General features: G+C 44.6%; 1 protein-coding gene across 1 annotated transcript in view; it reads left to right on the top strand.

Annotated features, from left to right (window-relative positions):
* GRK3 (G protein-coupled receptor kinase 3) overlaps positions 1-26,435 on the top strand; it is a 59,744-nt gene that overhangs the window by 21,215 nt on the left and 12,094 nt on the right. Inside the window, exons 3-15 of the mRNA XM_066331524.1 lie at positions 6,660-6,733; positions 8,838-8,939; positions 9,750-9,824; positions 10,744-10,805; positions 11,872-11,923; positions 12,540-12,631; positions 15,105-15,204; positions 20,593-20,671; positions 21,077-21,207; positions 21,938-22,032; positions 22,866-22,973; positions 24,982-25,048; positions 25,236-25,336. Of these exons, the coding sequence (XP_066187621.1) occupies positions 6,660-6,733; positions 8,838-8,939; positions 9,750-9,824; positions 10,744-10,805; positions 11,872-11,923; positions 12,540-12,631; positions 15,105-15,204; positions 20,593-20,671; positions 21,077-21,207; positions 21,938-22,032; positions 22,866-22,973; positions 24,982-25,048; positions 25,236-25,336 (1,138 nt within the window). The remainder of the gene's footprint in view (positions 1-6,659; positions 6,734-8,837; positions 8,940-9,749; positions 9,825-10,743; positions 10,806-11,871; positions 11,924-12,539; positions 12,632-15,104; positions 15,205-20,592; positions 20,672-21,076; positions 21,208-21,937; positions 22,033-22,865; positions 22,974-24,981; positions 25,049-25,235; positions 25,337-26,435) is intronic.

The following is a 26,435-nucleotide window of genomic DNA, read 5'->3' as shown; positions in this document are numbered from 1 at the left end:
AGTAGAATGTGAATCACTGGAGCTATTAAGTGTTCTCACTTTCAGCAGTGGGATAGAGCAGAGGAGCTCGAGAGCTCTGGCTGTCAATGACCCCATTTCCAGATGCTTTTATTGGTCCATACCAACATCTATCCTATAAAAGAACGTGGGCAGTGCACCTGGCAAACCCCCTGTCCGGCCTCTGTGACATCCTGCTGTCGCCTGTGTCCATGGAGGTTGGATAAGTGGGGTCAAATCCATGCAAACCAGTTTCTTAATGTGCCCAGGTACGTCTGCCCATGGTTTCTGTGATTAAAAGAGGAAGAGCAGCAGAACCATCTTTTTCTGAGGCTCCAGCTCACAGCAGCTTTCTCAGAGCGCCAGAAAGAACCAGAGGAAGACTCAGAAATTCCTGTAGGAGAATCAGCTGGGCTCTGTCACTGTTGTTTTAGTGGTTTTGCTGCTCTTTACCTAAGTGCTGTGTGTATTTACTAGCTGAATACTGCTGGCTTTGTGTTTTGATTTTGACCAAAGCACAACAGTTCCTCGATGCTCTGGCTGAGCAGTTTGGCTCTTCACAGTGGTTCAGGTACTGAGCAGAACTTGCTGAGGCAAATTCTGGCACCAGGGGCTTGAGAACATCCTTCTGTTGTGGAGTTAAACCTTGTCTTCATCTAATGATCGTGTCACCTTGCTCTCCCACTAAAAACCACACCTGGATCTGGGCCCTTCCTGAGGAGCAGAGCTGCAGCTCCCAGTGGAATTTGTGTGTTCAGTAATTGGTAACAGTGGAGTTCATAGCTTGGAGCAGGGCAGCAAGAAAAGTGTGTTTCTCGATAATAAAAGGATATTGGCTTGTATTATGCAATTAATTTGAAAATGTTGTATAATGGAAAATTACTGGTCAGGAAAATAACAACTTTCACGTCTTTGGTAAGGCCTGAATTGTGATGTGGGGGAAGAACAGAGACAACAAAACCCAATCCACCACCATGAGGTTTTTAAGCTGCTCCTGGTTGTTAGTTTGCTCATAGCTTGCTGGTGCCTTCTATTACCAGTTGCAAAGGGGTGGGAGTTTCTTTTGTTTACAAGTGAAGGAGAAAGAAACCCTCAAGTGCTCTGTATTCCTTGATGGGATTTAGTGAAGGAATTTAATCACGTTCTTTGTAACAACTGATTGAAATTAAATGCTTCGGTTCTGTGTTTAGTGGTCCTTTTAAAAATTAGAATCTTTTTCTGTATTTCTGTTTAGTGTTTTTACTCCCCCATCTTTTAGAGGAGCTTTTTCTTGTGTAAAACCCTCTTTTTTCTTTCACCTTTGATATGTTGAATGCCTTTGATACTCGACTTCAGTCAGCTGGAATCTGCATTTTAAGGCAGACCAGAATATGAAAGATATGTAGTAAATATGGTTCAGAGCTAAGTTTTCCCCATTATTTTCTCTCCATGGCTTTAAAAATGATTTATCACACATTCAGTATTCAGAGTTACTATTTCATGAGTATATTCAGAGGACTCCTGAATGCTTTGGGCTGGAAGGGAGCTTATAGCTCATCCAGTTCCACCTTCCACTATCCCAGGTTGCTCCAAGCCCTGTCCAGCCTGGCCTTGGACACTTTCAGGGATCCAGGGACAGCCACAGCTTCTCTGGGCAACCTGAAGAAGGATAATTGAGTGCTTTCAGTAAGTCTCTATATTCCCTCCTTGAGATGCTCTACCAGTGTCAGGCTCAAGCTTTTATGGTTTGACACAGAATTTGTGAATACCCCTCCTCTGTGTCTCCAGTGTCAGTGCTGGAGGAGCAGCTCAGCTCTCCTGCTCCTCTCCCTGCAGGAATTCCAGGCATGCACAAGTCTGGTGTTTAGAAATAAGGCTGACCAAGCTTGAACAGTGATTTCCCTGGGTGAAAGCTATTAGAAAATACGCCTGGAAATAAGAAGTTTTTCTTTAACAACACTTAAAACCTTTTAGCCAAAGCTTATTTTCATATAATGATTGACGTCATTAAACAAGCTACCTGGCAACTTGCAGCCTAATTTTGAGCTCAGTTTGGTTCTGTTCTAGGGAAATTGTTCTGTGCTCCTCACCATTGGATGCACGTCCTCAAGAAATACAGTTTGTTCTTTTCTCCTGCTTTCTATGCACAGGAATATGTTTCAGTCAGTTATAATGTATTATTTTTAATGCAAAGTGAGTGAACATTAGGCTCAATTAGGAAAGAAAAGTAGTGGAATGTGTGGTGCTTTCTGGGCTGGGAGGATTTTTGTGGCTTTGGACCTTGCCAGAGCACGATTCCTACACAGTTTTCCCTGGTAATCTTTGTTCCTGGAGAAGGAAATTGGTGGTTCTCTCAGTTCTGGAGCTCTTAGGTGGCCTAAATTACTCTGTGCTGTGGCAGCTCTGTGTGGGCACTGCAGAGAACAGGAGTCTGAGCCTGGCCTGGTGTTCTGTGACAATTGCAGGCTGCTGGGAGTCACAGTTTTTAATGTGGTTTTAGTTTCATAGTAGACTTTGTCCCAATGTTTGTGTCTGTGACCCAGATCTGTTCCCGGTGCCGATGGATCTGAAGGTCATCACTGAGGGCTATTTCAGGAGGTTGAACACACCCACAGCTGGATTTAGACACAGCTGTGCTGTAATGTCACCATGGTGTGGTGGCTGAGCTTTGCTGTCCTGTGGCAGTTCTACATAAGGCACATTTCTGGGGAGGAGATGCCCCAGAATGCCAAAATCATTTGGGTCAGGAAATCCCTCCAAGAGCTTCGAGTCCAGCCTGTGACCAGTCCTCACCTTGTCACCAGCCCAGAGCACAGAGTGCCACATCCAGGAATTTCTTGGACACCTCCAGGGATGGGGACTCCAGACCTCCCTGGGCAGCCCCTCCCAAGGCCTGACCACCCTTTCTGGCAAGAAATTCCTCCTGATGTCCTCCTGACCCTCCCCTGGCACAGCTTGGGGCCGTTTCCTCTCCTCCTGTCCCTGCTCCCTGGCAGCAGAACCTGATCCCCACCTTGGTGCAGTGTCCTGCCAGGGAGATGCAGAGAGCAGGATGTGAAATTCCCCTCTGGCTGTGGCTTCTTGCTGTTGTCCCAGTTCACCAAGCAAGAAAGATCACGAGAGACATCTTGGAGTGACTGGGACTGGAGACCTTGAAGTGCCCTAAAGCAGGGACAGACCCTGTGTTGCAGACTTTGCAGAGCACCATCCCACATTCCCAAAGCTTTTCCTGCCCGGGAGCTGTTGGCCGGAGCGCCGGGAAAGGAGCCCGTGTCTGGTGCAGATGTCACTGCTGCTTTGTTTGTCAGGATTCTGTATTTATACACAGCACGTTTCGGGAGGATTTGGAAACAGCTTGATATTTTTGTTCTCTAATTTGCTATTTTGCCTACTAGAAAGAGGCTACATCAGCGTTTTGGACCACGTTCAGGCCTGCTGTAAATAGATGCAGCTTCCTTTCAATCAGTGACATTGTGAACGTTTGTATCGGGGCTAAACGTGGCTATTTTTAGCTCTGCTCCCTCACCTAGTCGCTCCTGTTTGCTTTAATAAGGTTTTTATTTACTCCTGTTAAAAGGTTACTTGAGTCGGATGGTCATAAAATTCCAGTTAGATAAGTCATTTTCTCCAAGTGTTTTATGATGGAGTTCCTGCTCGTTGTTCCATTTTATTTTATTTATGAGTCCGTGCTCTCAGCTAATTGACAGGGATGAAGAGGTGGTGTTGTGGCTGCAGGTGACCTTTAGACTGCTGGAGGAGGCAGAGGCCACTGCTGGCCCCTGTGGCTGCTGTCCTGGGGGAATGTTGGCAGAGGCACAGACTGGGAGCAGGGCAGGAAAATGCCACGGAAATGGAAAATGAGAAGGTGATTTTAATCCTGATGAGTGAGCCTAGTGAGGCCACGTCTGGGCTGTGGTGCTCAGTTCTGGGCTCCACTGTTCAAGGAAGACAAGGAGCTCCTGGAGAGGGTCCAGTGGAGACCACAAACGTGATGAGGGGGTCTGGAGTGTGTGGCTGGTTACCAGCAGCATTTGTGTTTGATTGTGGGAAGGGCTGAACTCTGGAGACAAAATCCAAGGGTGGAGGGATGCCGTTGATTAGAGTCAGGATTTCTTGCAAAATTCCTGTGGTCATGCCAGAAAAACATAATTATTGGAAATAATAACTACTGAAGGAAACATTCATATTCTCTTTTGAAGAGGTGGGTTAACTTAGTTCTCCTCCTTGTACCCTCCAAGCTTGTGACAGGGACATTATCCAGTTGGGATGAGCTCTGGGAATACCTGGTTATGGGTGAGCTGCCTCAGCTGAATCTGCTCTCCCCACCACCCCATCCGTGCCTGCTCTGAGTGAGCCTCTGGTGAACACTGCAAACCCCAAAGGTGGCCTTCATCCCTCCTTGGAAGACATTTTGCCTTGGTAATTAGAGTCAGTGCAATTCATGGCACTTGGCAAATTCATCTGAGGATTGTCCAGAGACTGGGAAGGAGGAGCCCAGAGGAGCTGGGTGCTGCCTCCAGTCTGTGTGTGTATTATTGATATCTTCCATCACTTTGGTGTTATCAGAAGAAGCTCTTAAAAAATATTTTTCCTTTCCCTTAACAACCAGTGATCTGGTTGTTGCAGAAATTATATAGTTATAGCAGAAGGAATCTTTAAAGCCAAAGCTGTCAGCATCTTTATTTCATAAATAATTGCCGGTTCTTTTTAGCTGTTACTTAACGCTATCATTTTATTAATTCCTGCTTTCTGTTCCTGGGCTTATTTTTCTGTGTGCTGTTAACTGTGCTTATTGTGCTCCTCGTCAGCTCTCCCTGAACTTCTTAAAACTCCTGTCACTTACTCAATGCTGCATCTGTCACTTGGTTGTGCCATTATGTGAGAGCTGCAGTTTCTGGCTGATCATTTTTCACTCAATCCAAGAGCAGCAGTAAAGGAGGAGATTTCCTTTGTGCTGCAGGGGAAGTGCAGGGTCTGTTGATTGAATGGGAGGTCAAAACAGAAACAATTCCAGTCTGGGGAAGGTTAGGCTCTAATTAGATTTGTCTGAACCATAGTATCACAGAATGGTTTGGATTGGAGGGGACCTTAAAGATCATCCAGTCCTATGGATAGAAACAACTTCTACTATCCCAGGTTGCTCCAAGCCCTGTCCAACCTGGCCTGGGACACTTCCAGGGTTGGGACAGCCACAGCTTCTCTGGGCAACCTGTGCCGGAGCCTCAGCACTCTCACAGGGAAGGATTTCTTCCATGTATGTCACCTAAATTTCCCTTTCAGTCTGCAGCCATTCCCCCTTGTCCTGTCACTCCAGTTCCTGATGCAAAATCTCTCTCTGGTTTCCTTGTAGCCCTTTCAGATCCTGGAAGGCGCTGTGAGGTCTCCACACAACCTTCTCTTCCCCAGGCTGAGCAGCCTCAGCTCTCAGTCTGTATATTTTGGGTATATCTGGGTTTTTGCAGTGCAGTGCCAAGGGGCCTCGGGGAGGAGCAGCCCGTGTCCTGTGGCTGCATAAGCCTCTGATTGTTCCCTGTGCCATGGGCTTGGGAACCTCTTCTTTCTCTGCCATAATTAAATTTAAAAAGTTTGGAAAATACTAAGCAGGGCTGGAATGTTTGGCGTGGCCGTGCTGGAAATGTGTGTTGGTATATTTTCACACTCCTCCCACAGTTGTCTTTGTGGTTTATTGTTGTGTTTTTTTGTTGTTTGTGGGTTTTTTTGGGCCCCAGCCAGGAGCTGGGACCAGGCCAGGGATTTTTCTTTCACTGCATTCAGTGCTGTTTGTGCCACTCTTCAGTCTCTTAATTACCCAATCTTCTTTGGTTCATTGTCCTAGAAAAGTTCAGTCCATTCAGCAGGATTCTGCTCCCTGCTGCCGCTGGTTCCGTCATGTGGGAAATTAGGAATTTGAGTCAGCTCCCGAAATTTCACTTTTTGTCCTCAAAAAGCCAGACTGGCAAGGAGAGGTGGAGGTGCACGGTCTGGCTGGGGAGATGGGGGACTTTGGGTGGGTTTGGCAGTGATGGGGACATTGGTGGCACAGATCCCTGTGTGAAATTCCAGGGTAGCAGGTGCCAGCTCAGGCAGGGAAAGACATGGGATGAGGCTTTGTGACAGTGCATTAAAATGCTCCTAATGGAAGATTCTCATCTGCAGCCTGCTGGGGTCATGCTCTAAATTACTTGCAAAGGAACTCTAAAGACCCTGATGTAATTTATTGAGCAATAAAACCCATTAGAGGTAACATGAACCGGTAATTCTGAAATGGGAGTGCAGAAGAGGTTGTGCTTCATCAGTGAAATGTAGGTGAATCTCTTGCAAAAAACCCCAAAACGTGAATAGTGTCTAGTTTTCAGTGGGGCGAAAAAGAGGGAAGAAAATGTGGTTTGTGAAGAGGAACAGAATATTTAGGTGCATTATGGAAATGCCTCATAAAATCCTTAGCAGGTGGAAGTGGTGATGGGCTTAATACACCTGTGAGAGGTGAAGCCGCCTTGGGATCCTTTTGTGCTGGAAATGAAGAGCTGGATGGGAATCAGAATCCTAAACTTTGGCAACTGGGGATTCTCACACAGGTTTATGCAGCCTGTGGTGGAGCTTGGGTGGTTTCATGAGCATTTTGACAAGTCATCAGCGCAATGAGACAAGTTTTTCTGATTTTTTTTTTCTGTATTTCTTTCCAGGATTTTTGCTCTTTAAAGACTATTGCATGAATGAGATCGATGAGGCTGTCCCTCAGCTGAAGTTCTATGAAGAGGTAAGTGCTGGTGATGGAGGTTTGGGGCTGTGCAGGGGGTGAGGCTGAGGCAGGGCACATCCCAAAGGATGAATAATTCCAAGGAATACCCTGGTCCTCCGCAGCTTCTGCTGCTGCATGGTCTGAGCTCCATGGCTCCATTCATTTGTTCCCTGTTACGTTTGTGACACTGAATAAACCCCGAGTGAATCCTCTCCTAGGTGCTGATTTCAGGGCAGACTTGCCCATGGCTGATGCTCGGGGTTAATTAGAGTTGGGAGAGCCTTAGCTGCCTCACTCTTAAGCTGAGAATTTAACGTTTTTCTTGCTATCAGCACAAGCAGCTGGTATCAGTTTGGTGATCAGTCCTCAGCAAGACTCCATTCCTCCACTCAGATCAGATACCCACTGTCAATAAAGAATCTTTTTCTATCATTTCCATCTCTTTATACACTGAAGATGTCACTGTCATAAGTAATCCGAAAAGGCCTGTTGTACCAGATTATTTAGCAAGATATTTTTGGCTGCCTCTTTATCTCTGAAACAATTCAAAATTGTATTTTTAGGCTATTAGCAAAGTGTTGCCTCAAAAGAATTTCAGTGCTTTGTCATGTACTTCTGGAAAAATCCCATTAAAGATATTTAAAGAGAGGTTCATTGTGTTTTCCTCTGTGACATACCGGATCCAGGAGCTTTTCCTTTTTTTATATATTTGATTTACTTGCTGCATTTATTACACATAGAATAATCTGAGTACATTGCTACATTAAAAATCGCTTGATGTAGAAGAGCTCCGTACTCCAGGGATTTCATATCACTGCAGCTGGAGTCACGATCAGGCATTTAACGGGATGAGTGATTCATCCTGATCACTTTCAGAAGGAAAAGAAAAGGAATTAAAAAAGAAAAAGGGGGGAAAAAAGGAAAAAAAAAAAAAAGAGCTTCTAAATACTTGAAAACAAATGTGTTCTGATCCCAGTTTTTGAGGAGATTCTTTTAGATCCCTCAGCGCTGGCTGGGGAGTTGAGTCCTTTAACAACCGAACATTGAGGAATAGGAGGTTGTGCTCAAATAAGACAATCAGATATCCATCAGGCCTCCTCCTGTACTGCTAATTATTTTGTGTCATTGCATTAATTAAAAGTGTTTCTTGGGCAAAGACGTTTTGAGTAATTTTAATTATAAATTGGTATCAAGGGAGAAGCAGCACAGATGGTAAATTGGGGTGGGACTGGTGCCTTATCATGTCAGCAAACAAGAGGAGTACAGATAGAAAGATACTGAGTTTAATTAATGTTCCACCTCCAGAGGTAGGTTGGTTCCAGTTTGTCTCTTGATAATTGGACTCAATGATCTTGGAGTTTTTTTCCCAGCCTAAGCAATCCTGGGATTCTGTGGCACAGAACAGATCTGCTCACTGCCAGGTATCTGGATCTCAGCACTTCACAGGCTGATGCTGGGAAGGTCCAGGAAATCAGAGCTGAGTCTTTCCCCTACTCTTTCCCTAAATATGCTCCAGAGGACCCTTGGACTCAGTGAACTTTTTGTTCTGGAACTAATTGTCGGGTCTTGTTCTGTAAATGAACCGTCTGGGATTGCTGTTGTTTCCCCTGGAACACGCTGATCTCCTGCAGCACACCTGAGGAAACTGGATGTATATTGTAAAACTGTCTTGTAGCCACCTTTAGGGTTCAAATTCACAGTATAGCTGAACTATGTGAACATTTTGAAATGTGCTTTATATTGTTTTTTTGGACATCTGTATCTGATGTGTTGTGATCAAATAATCAGGGGATTTTGGGGTTGGAAGAGCCCTCTCAGCCCATCAAGTCCCACTGTTCACTCAGCACTGCCAAGGCCACACTGAGCACGTCCCCAAGTGCCACAGCCTGTTAAATCCCTGCAGGAATGGGGACTCCACCAGTGCCTTGGGCAGCTCTGCTGGGGCTGGAAAATCCCAATATTAAAGGGAAATCTCAGCTATAACTGCGCTGTCGCAGGTGATTTTTCATCAATAAAAAAAACCCCAATAGAATAAAACTTCAGCCAAAGTCCTGTTTTGACCCAGTGAGTGGGAAATCACTGGGAAACGTGTGGTGTGTGTGTGCTTGCCCTTGTGCTGCAGATCAAGGAGTACGAGAAGCTGGACTCTGAGGAGGAGCGGCTGTCGCGGAGCCGGCAGATCTACGACACCTACATCATGAAGGAGCTGCTCTCCTGTTCCCACGTGGGTATCCTGCCCTTTTCCCTCTGCCTGGCTGCAGGAACATCTGCTCTTCCATCCAGAATTTCCCTTTGAAATCCAGGGTCTGGGTCTGGCCAAATTGAGAGTGTTGCTTTTTTTATTTTTGGGTTTTTTTTTTTTTTTTTGAGGTGTAAAGGTTAGCGTGCTGGAGTTTTTATTAAACTTAGTGATACACAAAGGAAGCATCAGGAGGTTTGTCTGGTTTATGTTTCTTTAGACTAAATGCCTGTTTCCAAAAGGATGAAATAAATGCAGGGGGTGTGTGTAGTGATGTGGCTGAAGTCACTGAAAAGACACATTTCCTCCAGCTCAAGTTTGAGCCCATTGATCTGTTCTTACACAGTTTTTATATGATCTCCTTTAAAAGAAGGATTTGCCGGGTGTTCTACCCTCGTGGTATCATGCTTTGGGTGGAGGGTTTAAGCTGTTATTTTTTTTCCCCCAGAATGCATTATTTTATTAGTAAAAAGTCCATGTCTGCTTCTGGCTCTGGAGCTGTGCCTGTAAATGGGATTTTTCATGGATTTATTCAAGGAGAATCATCACCCCCTTTGATTTTACCTTCCTCCTCTTCATCTTCCCCTCTCCTGCCTTTCTGCTGCGGAATAATCCTGTTCTGGATCATTTTGCACATTTCACACAATATTCACTCTAATATACCTGTGGGAGGCCCTATTGATTCCCCTTGGGGTTGGTGTTTCCATGTGGGGAAAAGAACAACAGTGCTGTGACCTGAAATGAAACTCCTGACAGTTCCAACTGTTTGAAATCTTCTTTTTTCTTTTCCAAAAGCCTTTCTCAAAACAAGCTGTAGATCATGTACAAACACATTTAGCCAAGAAACAAGTGCCAGCCAGCCTTTTCCAGGTGAGCTTTCACAGTCTGAACATTCAGCTTCTCTGACTGAAAGTGACTTTTTAGATATTATTTAAAGAGACAGAATAAATGGGACTGGTACATATTCTGTGCTGTAAGTGGGATTGAAATGCTTTTCCAAGTCAAAATTACAATTTACTCTTCTTATCTCTAATATTTTCGAGTACATTTAGAAAAGCAAACTATACCTTGGTGTGTGAACAGAAGAGTTTTTATAGTTGTGTAATTTTAAGCCATTAAATGATTTAGAGTAAATCACTTTCCATCAGGTAGATGCTCATCCTGTCAGGGTGAACTGAGCTGCAACAGTGGAGAAATTGCCTTATCCATCATGGGGGGTGTTTGTAAGCTTAAATGTCTTTTATCTAAATCTGTTGAATAAACGTGGAGGTTGCCCCTGCCTGGTGTCTCTTGTGCTCCTGAGCTGTTCTGGCTGTTGCCATGAGCTGGAAAGTGGTGATTGCAGTGGTGGGTGATGTCTCAGCACTAATTAGGGGCTGGTTGGGCCATCACACACCCAGGGGAGGGATTTCCCTGGAAAAGCACTGTGATTTCAAGGTGCTGATCTCTCAGCAAGGACAGAGAGGAGAGAAGCACCACAAAGAGCAGCTCTGGGAAATTTGGATTCCACAGAGGTGACAATTTATTGTTTAAATACATTTAAAACAAGAATTTTTTTGCCCTGACATCCCCTCTAAGGTTTTCTAGCTCATGAAAATATTTTGTGTTTGACTTCAGGGCACCTGCTTAGATTCCAAAAGCCAAATAAAGCTAAAATGCCTCCTTGAGGCTTTTTAAGGACAACCCAGGAGCTGTGTGGGCTCAACAAGAGTTCTGTGTAATGGATGGGAGTGAAAAAAGCCATTTATTGTCTGCTTAAATACTAATTGTGTTTCCTCACCCTTTTTAGCCATATATAGAAGAAATTTGTGATAGTCTCCGAGGAAAAATATTTCAAAAATTTATGGAAAGGTATGATCATGGAATATTACTTGAATTATCTGCCTAATGTAGTAGTAGGAAGCCAGGTTCATTCAGAACTGCTGTAAATAAGGCTAAAAATGTGTATTAATGCATGATTAATCAAATGGAGTTTATCAGCAAGCTTTGTAAATACCCAGCTTGGTGGAATATCCTGAGCAGTGTCAGGATGTGTGAGTGGAACAGTTGGAAAGCTGAGGGATTTCTCAGTCACAGCAGAGAGAGTTTGGAGTTTGGGCTGTGAAAAGGCAGAACTGGGGTTTGGGGATATTCTGTGGGGGTATCTCTGGTGTGGGACTGGGAGACCCAGTCCTGGTGGTTTGGGGCTGGTCTCCTCAAAATGAAGGCGAAATAAAGAATTGAAGGCACAAGTCTGGCTCCGCAGAGCAGCCCCTTCCTGCTCCTGTGTCTGCCACCCAGAAACACCCAAATCGATTTTCTAAACTGGTTTGGTGCCATTCTGTGATAATTATAAAAATGCCTCCATAAAGCTGTTATTTCTTACTTGGAAAATAAACACTTAATTATTCATGTAGGAATAAGCAACTGTTTTATTATATTTTTTTCCCAAAGCCTGTGGTATTGCTGATGTCTTCCCTATTTTAAGATAAAATGAGTTTAAAATGTTCCTTGGAGTATGTGGAGGTTCATTAACATAAATCGAGCTGCCTGTGTTTTCTTATAATTATCTTTCTCTTGATGTAATTTAAATGTTTGTTAGTTCCAAACGTAGCTGTTTAAAAATTGAAAACCATCTTTGAGTGGTTGAAAACCATGCAAGAGAAATGTGGGGACACACTGAGCACTTCCAGGGATAAGGTTATCTACTCTCTTTTCTCTCCCAAGGATGTAGAACATGGAATGTGCTCTGCCTAGGAATTGTTTTTCTTGATGGGGGTAAGATTACAGTTGGTGAAAGGAAGGCTGTCATTTATTAAATACCACCCCACGCCCTAGCTCAGACTAGATTTTAAATATCAGAGTCTTGACATTTCCTGTAATACTCTACACAATAGTCTCAGACAACTTTTAAACTTTTTTTTTTTTTTTTTTGCAGTGACAAGTTTACTAGATTTTGTCAATGGAAAAATGTAGAGCTAAATATTCATGTAAGTACTTACAAGTATATTTATCTTGTCAGAGGCTGATACAGGAAAGAGAATGTTCAGTTTTGAATCCTGCTCTGCAAAGGCCTCATTAAGGAGGGTGGTGGATGTCACTGCTCTGCTATTCTTAGGCACAGCCCTGATGATTCCTGTCTGGACCTCCCCTCTGCCTTCCTCAGTTAATAGAATTTTGATTTTTTTAATGGCTGAAAGAGCTGAACTGGCAGGATTGCTGCTCTTTATCAGCCCCAATCCCTGCCCATCTCCCTTTCCCACTCCAGTCCTGCCGTGATCCCAGCACCCCCTGAGCCCCTTCCCTTGCCTCTGCTTTTGTCCCTCTGCACTTCTCTGTGACAACTTGAGCTGCAAAAATAGCCCTGAATGAGACTGGCAGTTTTTTGGGAACAACATTTCCCTTTGTTGCTACTTCACACTGTAGTGCTTCCAAGTACATGGAAATATCAACAATAAGGGGCTCCTTTTCCAACACCACAAATGCTGTTGAATTACAGTTGAGGATCTCAACACATTCATGGATCATTTAGATGTTTTCACAGTAAGTTTTTTAATGCTGGGAAAAATGAAGGTTTTGTTTTGTTGTTTCTGTTTCCATTTGCAGCTGACCATGAATGATTTTAGTGTACATAGAATAATAGGAAGAGGGGGATTTGGTGAAGTGTACGGCTGCAGAAAAGCAGACACTGGAAAAATGTGAGTATCACACACTTTATGGCAGAGGTGATTGTAAACTCTGGACCAGTGAGGAAATCCTTCCAATCACTTCTTAGGGAATCACTGGAAAGCAGTGTCACAGTGCTGTAAAGTTCTTTGACATGAAGTTTTATCCGCAGAGGTACTGATTCCTGGCTCACTGCAGGCTCAGTTTGCTCCTGGATCCTCTTCCTTGCTGTGCAGGGGCTCAGTCTCACACAACTCCTGAGCACATGGAAATGTCCTGTCAAAACCAGTGGAAAATGCCAATGATCCCTGTGATCACTGCTGCCATGTGGAAGGGGATGTTCCACTCTTGAACTTCTGCTTCCCAAAGCTCTTCGTGGGGGCCCCAGGGTCAGCCCTGGGTGGTTTTGAATTCTTCTTGAGATCTTACCATTCACACACCTCCTGCCCTGATCATCAGATTTCCATTTCTAGGCATCATTGTCCCATTGTGTTCTGATCTGAACATCTGGGCATGGATTGAACCAATTGTTCTCAATATCAATCCATTTCTTTATTTTCACCTCACCCTTTCATCTTGCTTTTCTCCTCACACTTTAAGTCCACAGTCCATCCTTAAATATTTCCCTTCCAAGTGAGCAGGGCATGTGTGAGGTGCCTGTGTCTGCTTCCAGCTGGCTCCTCTGGCACTTTTGTGTGCCTGACATCCTTGTTAATAATAAACTTCTGACTCTCAACAAGTGGAAGATGTCTTAATGCTGCTATTATTATATTCACTATTTCTGCAGTGACTTCAAGTGTTTATATTAATACTCTTACTTACAATGCTGGCTTTATTCTTGCTTTGGTACTTTTTGTCCATCTACATTTCATTCATTTGTCCATGTACAAAAATAAACATTTTATTTAGCTTGAGGCACACTCAGCAGGCAGTTCTCAGAGTCCCAGCCATCTCTTTGTCTGAGCAGGGCTCTGGCAGGAGGTGGATAAACCCTTGGGAAGTGAGAAGGATAGGAAAAGTGAACCAAGGGACAGGTTTTATCAGATATAAATAGGGCAAAGGGAAGCAAAATGTGGGAAAAGCAACCTTCTTTTTCGAATTTGAAGCAAAACTCAAGCTGAGGTTCATCTTCTGGGTAGAGGTTTGGTTTAGTTCTTTCTTGATCCAGACCTGTGTGCCCATCCCTAACCCAGATCCCATCCCCTCTAGATGGCTGCCTCTGCTGCACTTAGAGCCTGCAAGGAGCGTGGGAAGCCTCCCCTCCCTCCCAGGTAACACCAGCAGTGTTCACTGAGCACCCACACAGCCCTGCAAGCATCTCTAGAGAGGGGCCAGAGACAAGATGCAGCATTCCAGGGAGAGGGACAGCAGGGCAGTGACAGATTTGATTTGGGGCAGGTGCCCAGAGAAGCTGTGGCTGCCCCTGAGTCCTTGGAAGTGTCCAAGGCCAGGTTGGACAGGGCTTGGAGCAAACTGGGATAGTGGAAGGTGTCCCTGCCCACTTTTAGGTCCTTTAAAACCATTTTAGGTTTTAGGTCCTTTAAAACCATTCTGTGATTTCCATCAGCCTTGAACATCCCCAGTCCCACTCTGCAGTCAGGGCTGGGTCAGGGCTCATTTTTACTCACCCTTCACAGATTCCTCAGCAAGAACACATGAATATATTCCCAGTCTGGAAAGTTAAAATTCACCCTCACTCCCCCGCTCCCAACACTTTGCTGTCAGGAATGACGTGGCTGTTTTTTGGGGAGCTGGAGCCAAGGTGAGGCCTCAGGGCTGGATGGGGATGGGCATTGAAGCCCTGCTGTAATGTGATGTTTTCCTAAAAATCCATGGGTGCCCATGTCTGGGAGTGTTCTGTGGAGGAACACACGTGTCCTTCTCACTGATGGCTGTTAATGAACTCACCCAATGTCTTGGAAAAATCCCCAGCCTCTATCATATCCTCCTGTGGTTGTTAGGGTAACATCCTTTGTGAGCAAAATTTTATTAATTTGTGTAGCACAGATGGTAGAAGACTAAAAAAGCTTTCTTGTGTGTATCTGACCTTTTTCTGAGTAGAAAGAAAATTAAGGGGGAAAAAAATACTTATATATAAAACTCAGCGTGTGTTCAAGATATTGCTTTCCTGGTAGAGCTGAAGCTGTTGGAATTAAATGGATCCATAACAGAGTTTCTGTTATTTAATTCCTATGGCAGATCCTTGCTTGTAGGTATGAGAAAATGAAAATATGTTGTGTAATTCTTATCTCGCTGTGATAGTTTGGACATGGAATTATTTGTTAAAGCACATTTCTCTGTCAAGAGGCTTCTGCTGGAAATGTGTTAATTCTGGGAGATTTTGGAAGTTTTCTATTTAGCCTGAAATGATGTTTTTAGTCCTGGGTTTAAGTCTTTCAAGAGCTTCTTACAGGATCTTGTAAATGTGCATGACCTGACTGCCAGTGAATAGTCCTGAAAGAGGAGATTTTTGGTGCTTTTTCTGAATGGTTATTTTTTTTTCAGGTATGCAATGAAATGTTTAGATAAGAAGAGAATCAAGATGAAGCAAGGAGAAACATTAGCCTTAAATGAAAGAATTATGTTGTCTCTTGTCAGTACAGGAGTAAGTATCACTATGTTATTCTTTCTTTCTTCCGTATAATGTAAAAGCTGTTACATATAATGCATATTCTACCCATTCCATTGTGTGACATGCAAAAATTAACCCCCACTGGAGCCTCCCCCTGATTCTTGCAATGTGTCTGAAATGAGAAGGGAAAGCCAAACTTGCTTGATCAGTTTGGGTCCTACAGAATGAGCATCTTTGCTGCAGAGGCTTGAGGGGGTGCCCATTTCTGAGGTAATTCATCCTCCCACCCTCCTGACTTTTTAAATATCCTTTGTAAAGTATTTTGTTTGAAACTTTTCCAAACATAATTCTGTCTTGTAAAAAAGATTCTTTTTTTTTTTTTTTTCTAACTATAGTTAGATAGTACTTCTGTGGAATCTAAAGTGCTACTGCAGACAAAACTCCAGTTCATCCTCCCTTTCCTGTTACTCCAATATCCAATTTTTCCTTTTTTGTTTTCTATGTACTGTAGCTGAGTCAAGGTGTACCAAGCCAGTCTGCCCATCTAGTCTATTTAAAAATTTAAATATTAAAAAAATACATAAACAAATTAAAATATAAAATATAATCTTAAAAAGATAAGATAAAACCAGAATGTATTTTAAAAATAAAATTTAAAAATAAAATTTAGTTCATCAGATTTATTTAAAATCAGATTAACTGAAATCCAAAGTTGAAACCATCAGTGGTGTGTGCAGAAAGGCCAGCAGCTGCCTGGTGTTGGCTCCCCAGCCCTGGGTGGTGGCTGAGGTGTGTTGGGCTCAGAGAAATCTCCGGCAGGATTGGAGGTGGCTCTGCCCTCATTGCAGTGACACCACAGTTACCATGGCTACAAGTGATGCTGGCAGCAAGGTTCACTTCCCTCACCTTGTGGTGCAGGAATTAAACAGTGTGGGAACACAGCCCCCGTTCCCAGCACACACCCCAGGGATGAGGAGGAATTGTGTGTGGTTTTGTTCCAGGTTTGTGCCGGAGCTGTGCAAAGAGCAGAATTCCCTGCAGTGGGCTTTGTTCTGAGGCACCAGGGCTCAGAGCATCTTTTCTGTGGGACAGAGCTTGAAGATCCTCAAGTCCTGACATTATCCCTGCACTGCCAGCACTAAGCCAAGGCTCCAGGGAGAGCTTAAGAGCCCCTTCCAGTGCCTAAAGGGGCTCCAGGAGAGCTGGAGAGGGTCTTGGGACAAGGGGGAATGGTTTCTCACTGCCAGAGGGCAGGGTTAGATGGGATATTGGGAAGGAATCCTTCTCAGTGAAGGTGGTGAGGTCCTGGCACAGGGTCCCCAGAGAAGCTGTGGCTGCCCCTGGATCCCTGGAAGTGTCCAAGGCCAGGTTGGATGGAGCCTGGAGCACCCTGGAGCAGTGGAAGGTGTCCCTGCCTTGTGAGGGTGGAACTGGATGAACTTTAAGGTCCTTTCCAACCCAAACCATTCTGGGATCACAGACTTTTTTATCAAGTTACCTGTTTTCACCAGAGATAAGTTGTGGTTTGTCCACGTGTGTCAGGATTCCTGAAAACCAGTGGGAAGTAGGTCTGTAGTGGAGGCTAGACAAGAAATCGAGGCAAATGAGTAATAATTGTCCCATTAACTTTAATTTGTGATTCTGTGGCTCCAGCACTCAATGTGAGTTTGCATGCCTAGAGATTCGAAGAGAAAATAGTTCAGGAGCTGCTGGTGGAGGCAGTTTTCTCACAGGCCAGCACACAGTGAGGCTTTGAGCAGGGGGAGCAGCAGGAGGGAACCATTTGTTTTCTTTTGTTAAGGATTATCAGCTCATTAGAGTGACATTTCTTTCAGAGTCTCCGAAATTGGAAAGACTTTAAAGAGAGGTTTTGTACCTGCTCATTTAGGTCAGGTACACCTGGGCAGGAGAGGCTGGAGCACTTGGAATATGCAGAATGAGATAGCTTTGAAGGAGGTGGAATAAGAGAATTCTTTCAATCCCTGAATAGAAGCTGGGAGGCTGCAGTGGCACATGGAGTGCCCAGGGACAGTTCTGTGCTGCCCGGAGCAGAAATGGAACTGAGAAGTCCATCAGAGTACAATTAGTCATTTAACTGGGAATCCAGATGTCTCTGCAAAATGCATCATAATAATAATAATAACAGCTGTGCAGATGACACAGCTGGTTGTGTAATCAGTTCTGTTAATCCACCTCAAGCTCTGGCATTCCCCAGCACTCCTGGAGCAGGGAGCTCTCCATGCTGAGAGCAGCTTCCCATGGCCACGTTTCCACATTTCCCTGCTCTGCAGAGCATCTGGAGCCTCTTGGATGGGCCTGGTGGCACCAAACTGGGCTCTGCAGGGCTCAGTCTCCGTTGGTGTCTTCGCTGTGTCACTCTGGTGTAACAGGGACAAACTGTCACTGAGCTTTGAGTTTCCTCTTCTGCAAGGCACAGGCCCCATCCTCCCCTCCCCACAGAGACCTTCAGGCTGGGAGGGCATTGTGAAATCCTTGGAAGGTCACAGAGCAGGGAAAAGATTTTATTTTCTGTTAAAAGAAAAATAGATTTTATTTCTGTAGTAGCCAATATTTGCCTGATTTCTGTTCAAAAACTGGAACATGGAGATCATCAAGATGGTGATGGGCCCTATGAAACCAGCAAGTCCCAAGGTGCCAAGGTGCTTGTGGAAGTGGTTATTCCATGAATCTTTTCCTGAGGGCAGGAGGGGATCATTCCATGTGTCTGTTGCAAGACACCAGGGGCCATGCAGGGCTCTCTGTTGTGGCTCCCAGGTTTTTTTTTCTTTCCAAAAAACCTCAGCAGTTCAGCTGCCTTCCCCAGATCTCCTTGAGATAATTTTACCAGAGGCTGAATTCAAGATTTTCTCCAAGGGATGATAAACATAATCCCAGAAGATCCTCAGTTAGAGGCTCCTGCCCAAGACACCCCAGGAATCCCACCCACATGAGGGGGGAGCAATAACCCTCTCAGATCAATAATCTGGGGTTTTTTGGAGCAGAACAGGTACTTTTGGTTGGTTTTCACACGTTTCAGTCAGTGACTGCCACATTATTGAGTGACATGTCAGGACAGAGCTGCCCTCCAGTTAAAATGGGACACAGCTGCTCTGTGCTCTGGACACTTTTGTCCCCTGTTTGCTGTCACTTTGTGCCCCAAAGCCAAGTGCTTGGCTTTCAGTGAAGAGTCAAAACCAAAGGTTTCCTCCTAGAGCACTTTTTAACGTGCTAATGTCCTTAAAATACAGTATTTCTACTTTTTTTATGGTTGCTCTAATATATTTTTTTTCTTTCCACATGATTTATTGCTACAAATTTGACTTCAGCAGTTCTCTGGACTCAATCCAGAACTGTTTTGATGTAAGGAGCTCTTTCCAAACTGGTCTTAATTCACACATTAATGTCATAATGTTGCTTATTTTCATCAGAGCAGAAACTTGACTGCAGTGAAGAATTGCTCTCCTGGGAAATTGATTTTATTACTTTATGTGTCCTTTAAAAAATAACTGTAGGGTGGTTTTTTTTTTTAATTTAATGCTGTGGAGTACTCTTTTGCTGTGGTTTTTGTGTCAGGAAAATACTGCAGTACAGTTTTTCTCTCTGTTAAGCAGGCAGAGGATAGTGACAAAATTAGGAATGCTTGCACAGAAAGGAGTTATGCATCACATTTACACTTCCAGATAACTTTTATTTTTAAAATCCATAAAAAATCTAAGCAAGCTACGTTCCAGTGTAGAAAAAACCTTTTTATTTGTCTTTGTGTGGTGTTTAAATTCTACCACTAAATCCTTCTGGGTAATTAGATTGCTCTGAAATTTTAGGAGCCCTGCTTGGGAACACTTCTGAATTACCCAGTCGATGCAGGAAATTAAGTTAATAATTCTGCTAAAGCTGCTGTTGCGGAGTTAAGTGGCAGCTACAATAATCCCCAACACAGAGTTCATAACCAGAGGTGGTATCTTCTGTTAGACACCACATCAGGCTCCTTATTTTTAGGGCCATTTAGGAATTTTAGCTTTTTTTCCTGGATGTTGTGCAGGTGTTTCACACCCATCCCTCCCCTCTGCAGGGAGCGTTTGTGGGGAGCAAAACATCAAGTGCAGTTGGGTTGGAGCAGGGCAGGATGTACCCAGGCACCGTGGGGTTACAGGCAGGTCTAGAAACCTTTATTCCAACCTCATGGAAGGATGGAGGGGCTCTGGAGTGTCCCTGTCCCTCCCTTTCCTCTCTCCGGGGCCGGCCCCGCGCTGCCCAAGGCCACTGTGTTTTGCTGTTTCTAATTTGGGAAAGGGAGCCAGTTCCTGTCAGAGATTCCCAGAGCTTTCCCTTGGCCATCCTGAGCATTGTTGGAGTCACGTGAGGCCATGCTCTGCTTCCTGAGGGCTGGCCTGGGCTCCTCTGGGCTTGTCTCCCTGCCAGCCTCGGTGCTGTGGGATCGGATGTGCAGTGGGGCAGCCCAGGAGCATGGCCATGGCCAGAGGGATCACTGCACACTCACCAAACAGCCCTGATTCTGTACCACAATGTGTCCCTGCCCATGGAACAAGATGAGCTTTAAGGTCCCTCCCAACCCAAATTCCATCCCATATGGCTTTGGAGAGGAAGTTGATGGGGTGACAGCCATCCTCTGGTCATTAGCCAAGAGCCTCCTGGCTTGTATCAACAATAGTGTGGCCAGCAGGACCAGAGCAGGTCCATTCTTCATGGAAAGGATTCTCCAGCCCCGGCACAGCTGCCCAGGGCAGTGGTGGAGTCACATCCCAGGAAGGATTTAACAGATGTGTGGATGTGGCACTTGGGGACACTTGGTGGCCTTGGCAGTGCTTGGGGGATGGACTCAGTGATCTCAGAAGGATTCTCCAACCTCAGCAATTCCATAATTATGAATTAGCCCTTGCATCCAGCACAGGCCCAGTGCAGAGGGAAGGTCTGCCAGACCTTGTGTGCCAGTGGAGGTACCAGCACGTGGACAGGTCATTGGAACAAAGATGTGTTTTTCTAGTGGAATGTTTTTATGTTTGCTTGTCTTAAACATGGGGTAAACTGGCTGCTCTGCTCTAGCCTCTTAAACCTACTCCCACAGCCCTTGTCTTGTGGGTTTTGCAAGATCTGGATGTTGCTGTTGCTGCTTCCTGAACATTGTAACATTCCAGAATCCCAACTTCCTGCATGGTGTGTTTGCATTCCTTCAATCCTCTGTTGGAAATGCTGCTGGGGGAGGCCAAACACCTTCCCTGTCACCTGGGCAGGGTCCTCACAGGGAGGGATGGTGGTTCCAACTGTAGCTGCATTTCAGGAGTGAGGAGAGAACTTGGGAATACTGGCAAATAGCACAGGAAAAATATCCGATGTATTTTGAGCTTTCCTAAAGTCACACTTTGCTTTTTGCCCGAGGTGAACCTCTTTGCTCTTCCCTTGCAGGACTGTCCTTTTATAGTCTGTATGACCTATGCCTTCCACACCCCTGACAAGCTCTGCTTCATTCTGGACCTCATGAATGGTAAGCAAGACTTGTTCAGATGATGTTACAGAAATTTTGGCAGGAGGATTGCCGAGATGGTTGGTCCCTCAAGCCTGGACTGCTCTATGAGCTGATTTATTCAGCTCTCCACAAACCAATGTGTGGTACAGCATTTGCTTGTGTGGAAATCCTCTGCTGGATTAGTCACTGAATGCAAATGTTTATGAAATAAATGCATTTTAAAATGGAGTTTCAGGCTGATCAAATCTCTGTAGGAACTTTCTCAGCTGTTTTGTCACCACACGGATTTGCAGAGGGTGGGGCTGTGTGCTCCACAGGTGATAAAAACCTACAAAAGCTGTGCTTTCCCCCACAGTGTCACCCTGTCTGCCTGCAGGGTAAGATTTTCCCCTTCACCTAATTACATCTCAATTCTCATTTCAGGAGGAGATTTGCACTACCACCTCTCCCAGCACGGAGTGTTTTCTGAAAAAGAGATGAGGTTTTATGCTACTGAAATCATCCTGGGGTTAGAGCACATGCACAATCGCTTCGTGGTGTACAGAGACCTGAAGGTAATGGTTGGTGGGTGCCTGCATCCACACGGGCCCTCAGATAACTCCCATGGATTACCTTTCCTTGAACCTTTCCTTGGCAGGATTATTTCTTTATCTGCCTGATTTTTGTAATAAGTTTTCAAAGTCGTTCTAATCCGTGCCATTATCCAGTGTAACCAGCCTGGGAGAGGCTTCCTGGGGGTCAGTAAATCCTGTGAAGTGTTACTTATCTCCCTGATGGGAATTATTTAGAGGGTATACTGTGTTTCTGGGAGCCCTGAAAGAGGCCTCTGTGTGTGTGATGGGGGACAACAGCACCAGAGATTCTGGGGGTTTCACTGACAGATCCCAGAGAAGAGTGCCTGGACCAAGTGACAGCACAAGGGGATAAAAGTCTGCCCAGAGACTGAGAATAAAAGGTGTAAGAGCCACACACAGACCCTGCTGTGAAGAAACCAAAAGCAACTTGAGGCCAGAATGGACTATTCATTTATTACCTGCTTTGTGTTTCAAACCTTGCCTGGTTATTCCCTTCTGTTATTCAGTATTTCATAACCTGTGGAGCTGATGGTAGTGCACTCTGAGAACACAGATTTTTATCTAGGAAATGCCTGGTATATTGATGTTAAATAAAAGAAGGCAATTACCAATTACCAGGGAGTATTGATGTTTGAGTTGCTGTGCTGGGAGAGTTTGCAGTTGCCAGCTGGGGAATACCAAGCACTCACCTCCCTGTGTTGGTTTCCAGCCTGCAAATATCCTGCTGGATGAACATGGGCACGTGAGGATATCAGACCTTGGGCTGGCTTGTGACTTCTCCAAAAAGAAGCCACATGCCAGTGTGTAAGTATTATGTCTGGGAGCTTTGCTGCACATACAGGTAGTCCTAAATACATCCTGAATTTGTCTTTATAACTTAACTTTGCCTGAAGGGGAGGAATGACACTTGTGTGGCCCAGGCTTGCTGAGCTGGAGGCTCTAATGAGGTTTTTTGGGCTCCTCTCCCTGTTTTCCTGCACAGTTGTAGCAGCTGATGTGTAGGCATGGCTGGGAGATGACACATTATTTCGGGATGATTCACTGCTCAGAGAAGAACCTGACTGAGTTAAAGTACCAGATTGCTTTAATTGTCCCAACCTAGTAATTAAGTATTCCCAAACTGACTAAAATCCAGGATTTATTGTGTCTTTCTCTTTCTGGATTTCATGGAACTGGAGGCAAATTATGTTCCTTTCTGCCTCTTGCCATCAGGTTTTAACTAGGATCTGAATTCCTGGAGTTGTGTGTAGATTCACATCTTACCTGGCATGTTTTGTTCTTAGGTCATCAATTGCCCTGATTTAGTCTTGGAATTTATGCAAAAAGGGAAACTCCAGCCTGTCACACCTTAAGAGATTTTCAATTCAGTAGCTTCTTGAAAAAAGTCCATATGTTTTGAGTATGTCAAAGGTAAAAGCAATACCTGGTGGCTGCTTCTAGTGGTGCCCAGGCTGAGTTGAGGAGTGTCCTGTGCTCACACAGGTGACACACGAAACCCACTGGAAGCAAAACAAAATTGTTAAAATTAATTCTCTCCAAACTGGGCTGCCTTATTGAGAGAATACTGATTTTTAATAATTTTTTCCCCAGTGATAATGTTAGTTGTAATGAATGCTCTGTGCTGTTGTGCTCTGCAGAGGAACCCACGGGTACATGGCCCCCGAGGTGCTGCAGAAGGGCACAGCCTACGACAGCAGTGCTGACTGGTTCTCCCTGGGCTGCATGCTCTTCAAGCTGCTGAGGGGGTGAGTGGGGCTCCTGCCTTGCCCTTGGGAGCCTGGGGGCCTTTGTGGGAGTCCCTTGGAATACCAGGACATCCTGTGTCCCAGATTGTCTGAAGTGATCCCTCAGTGCTGACCCGTGTCAGAGAAAACCAGGCTTTTCTTCCAAAACAAACCCAAGCCCTAAGTCCTGTAGTACCTACAGGTGTGGGACTTGAGGAAGGCAGGTCCTCTATCTGCCCTTTGAACTGCTGCTGGCAGCAGTTTAATCCTCTCTTGGCAGCTGGTAGTGTTTTAAATGCTCTGATGTTGCTCCTTGGAGTGCTCTTAGCAGCCCTGTTAAATCGTGGGCTTCGTGTTAGCCTGAGACCTGGTGTTGTGGAGAAGCTCTTGGCTTCACTGGTGCCACTTTTTGTGCTACTCATCCTTCCCTCCTGCAGGGTTTGGGCCAGGTACAAAGTGTGGATCCTTCCATTTGCTGAATCTGGCCTGTTACCTTATCAGTGTCCAAAGGTACACGATAATGACAGCTTTGTCAGCAATTACCTTCTCATTAAACTTACGTGTCTGGAATTGATTAATGCCATGGGATTTATCTGAGCAGTCAACAAGCACTGATGGGCAAGTGCTTGTTGAAAATGGCATCCTCACTGTTAATGGCAAACCAGAAGAAATTTGAGGCTTTTCACAGTGCTTCTCTGTAAAGGTTGGTCATTAGGTCATCCTGTGTCCTCACACATAATTAATTATAAGCTTTTATTTCCATCCAGACACTGTACAAAGGAAGGTCAGTGTGTGACTTGTGAATTGAACTCTAGAACTGCATCAATTTAACATTAATTGTGCACAAATCAGACCATGTAAGGGTGCAGATAAAGAAAGAAGTGGTGTTTGAATTGCCAGTCTTTGGGCTGTGATTCTCCCTGGCAGAGATGTTCAGGGTGGTATCAGTGCTCAGCCAGAAGCCCAGAGCATTATTCACGGTGAACTCTCATTCCTCATCTGTTCTGAAGCAAATTAAACACATCCCAAAACAAGGGCTGGGCACATGGTGCCATTTCTTGGTATTTGGTAGATTTAGTCTGGCACAGAATCTGCCCATAAGTCGCCAGTGAATCATTTTCTTCCTTGATCTACTCAGAGCCTCCTTGTCAGAGTACATGAGGCTGTGTGGGAACCATTTACCTGTCATGCTAAAAAGAGAAAAATTGAAGTCCTGGTCCATCCATTGCATCCATCAATCAGCACATTTTTGAGAATAAAAGGAAAATAGCTTGAGAGTAGCAGGTCTCCAGTTGAAACATGCTGGTACACTCTGCCATGTGGTAAGCCAGAATGCTTTAGAATAGCTAATTAATGGAATTGATAAGTGAATAACATTTCGATTGTGAAAAACATCGTCCCTTCAAGGTTTTGAAGAAAAGAAGCAGGGAATATAGCCTAAATGTAATCAAAATATCTCTTATTACAATACTGCTTTCTTTCACCAAGGACTGTGATAAATCTCTAATGTGCCACAGTCTTCCATAGCTTAGAGGAAAATTCAAATTCAAACCAGAATTATAAAGCAGGAAAGTGATGAAGCTGATAATTTACAAGATACCATCATATATCTTCTCAGTGGCTGATGCTGTGGGATCTGTGATCCCTTATCTCCTTATTCTCCACGATGGGGAGTGGTGAGTTCAGTGGGTCATGCTCACCTTCCTGATAGAAATCCTTGGATTTAAATCCCTGTGGGTGATGGCTGCTCGGGGTTTCCTTGTTAGCTGAAAACTGCTCAGGTTTTTGGGAGATAGATGTAATCGATGAAGCATTTGAAGCACATCTTTAAGGCCAGATCACCGTTTAAGAATTACCCAACTTTGTACTCACCTTCCTGTGGGTCAGATTGTTCTGCGGGACAGGACTGATGAGGGGGAAGGATGGAACTAACAGGATGCTCCACTCTTTCCTGGCGTTGCCACAGCTGAAATACCCTGATAATGCTGTGGATTTACATTTATTAGAGTCTTTTTCCTTCTTTGCCCAGGCACAGTCCCTTCAGGCAGCACAAAACCAAAGATAAGCACGAGATCGACCGGATGACGCTCACCGTGGTAAGGCCTGGCTTCAGTGACATCCCCCTGTTCCCTGAGCTCCCATTCCCCCTAAAACTGGATGTGCACGCCCTGCTCCCTGTATTTGCACGTGGGAGAGCTGTTTGCAAACACCATCAAGAGACAAGAAGGCAGAACACATCGCTTCCATCGTGGAATAATCTCTTGGTGCTTCCTTTCTCCGCAGAACGTGGAGCTCCCGGATTCCTTTTCTCCCGAGCTGAAGTCCCTTCTGGAAGGGCTCCTGCAGCGGGATGTGAGCAAGAGGCTTGGATGCCAAGGAAGAAGGTAGGTGTTGTCTCCTCCTTGGACCTCTGCCTTGAAAAATTTCCACTTCTCTGTCAATGAGTGAATTCATTTCAAGTAAAAATCTGCTTCCTGTTGTGAGGGTTTTAATTTTGGAAAGAAAGCATTAAAAAGTGCCGCTGCACTGAATTACTTTTCGGCTTTCTTCAGTTTGGACGTGTTTTTTTGGACAGTCTCTGTCCTTAAAGCCTTCCCCTGAGTTCCCTGCTGTCATGCTTGCATTGGGTGGTATTCCTATTTCTCATCCCTTGGTTGTTTTTCTGGTTTTGCCTGAATCTGTTTTGGCTTGAAATCATATGACTTGACTCAGACATTCTGATAGGGAAAATTTATTGTTTATATTGTCCCTGTTATCATAGGAGCACATTACATACAAAAAAAAACCCCCACAATCCCAAAAACACTGAGCAAAAAGCTGTGAGTATTGCTGGTGCTGCCTATGTCACTTCATTATACAAAGGAAAAGAGCTTTTGGTTTGTTTCTTGGCTGCAAAACACTCCTTGCTCCTGCCAAGCTCACCTTGCTTGGTACCTGTTCATGAAATTGTTATCTCCTGCTTTAAAAACCAGTGTGAGACTGAGAGAGAAAAGGAGAGGAGTAAACAACTGTTGCAAAACCATTGGGATGTGTGATAACAGGCAGCTGATGGTCACACCTGAGCCTGGGGCTGGCTCCAATTCCAGTGGGAGAACCAGAGGGATTTTGTCTTGGAGCCCTCTTTGATAATGACCTGAGACTGCTTTTCCCTGGGTCATAACAAGAGTAGTTGATTATTTTCCCGTAAAATTTGTATAATGTGAAATAGTGAGGAGTAATCTGTTTATTTACAAGCAGTGATTGGGATCTGCCAGAGGATTGGTGTTTGGGATCTGACCCAGATCAGTGTTGGGATCTGACAGCAGAGGAACATTGTTTGCTGTTGGAAATGATGGAGTGCTATCAGGAGTTCTTGCCTGCCAGCCCTAGAGCTCTGTTCCAAGTGTTTCCACATGCCAATCCTCTCTCCTGATGTTTACTGAGGAATTCTTATTTTTTTCTTGCAAAGAAAAAAAAAAAAAAAAAAAAAAAAAAAAAAAAAAA

This window comes from Sylvia atricapilla, chromosome 17 (genome assembly GCF_009819655.1).
Source record: "Sylvia atricapilla isolate bSylAtr1 chromosome 17, bSylAtr1.pri, whole genome shotgun sequence".
Classification (NCBI taxonomy): Eukaryota; Metazoa; Chordata; class Aves; order Passeriformes; family Sylviidae; genus Sylvia; species Sylvia atricapilla.
The sequence above is the reverse complement of the archived record's forward strand: the minus strand, read 5'-3'. Positions and strand labels throughout refer to the sequence as shown.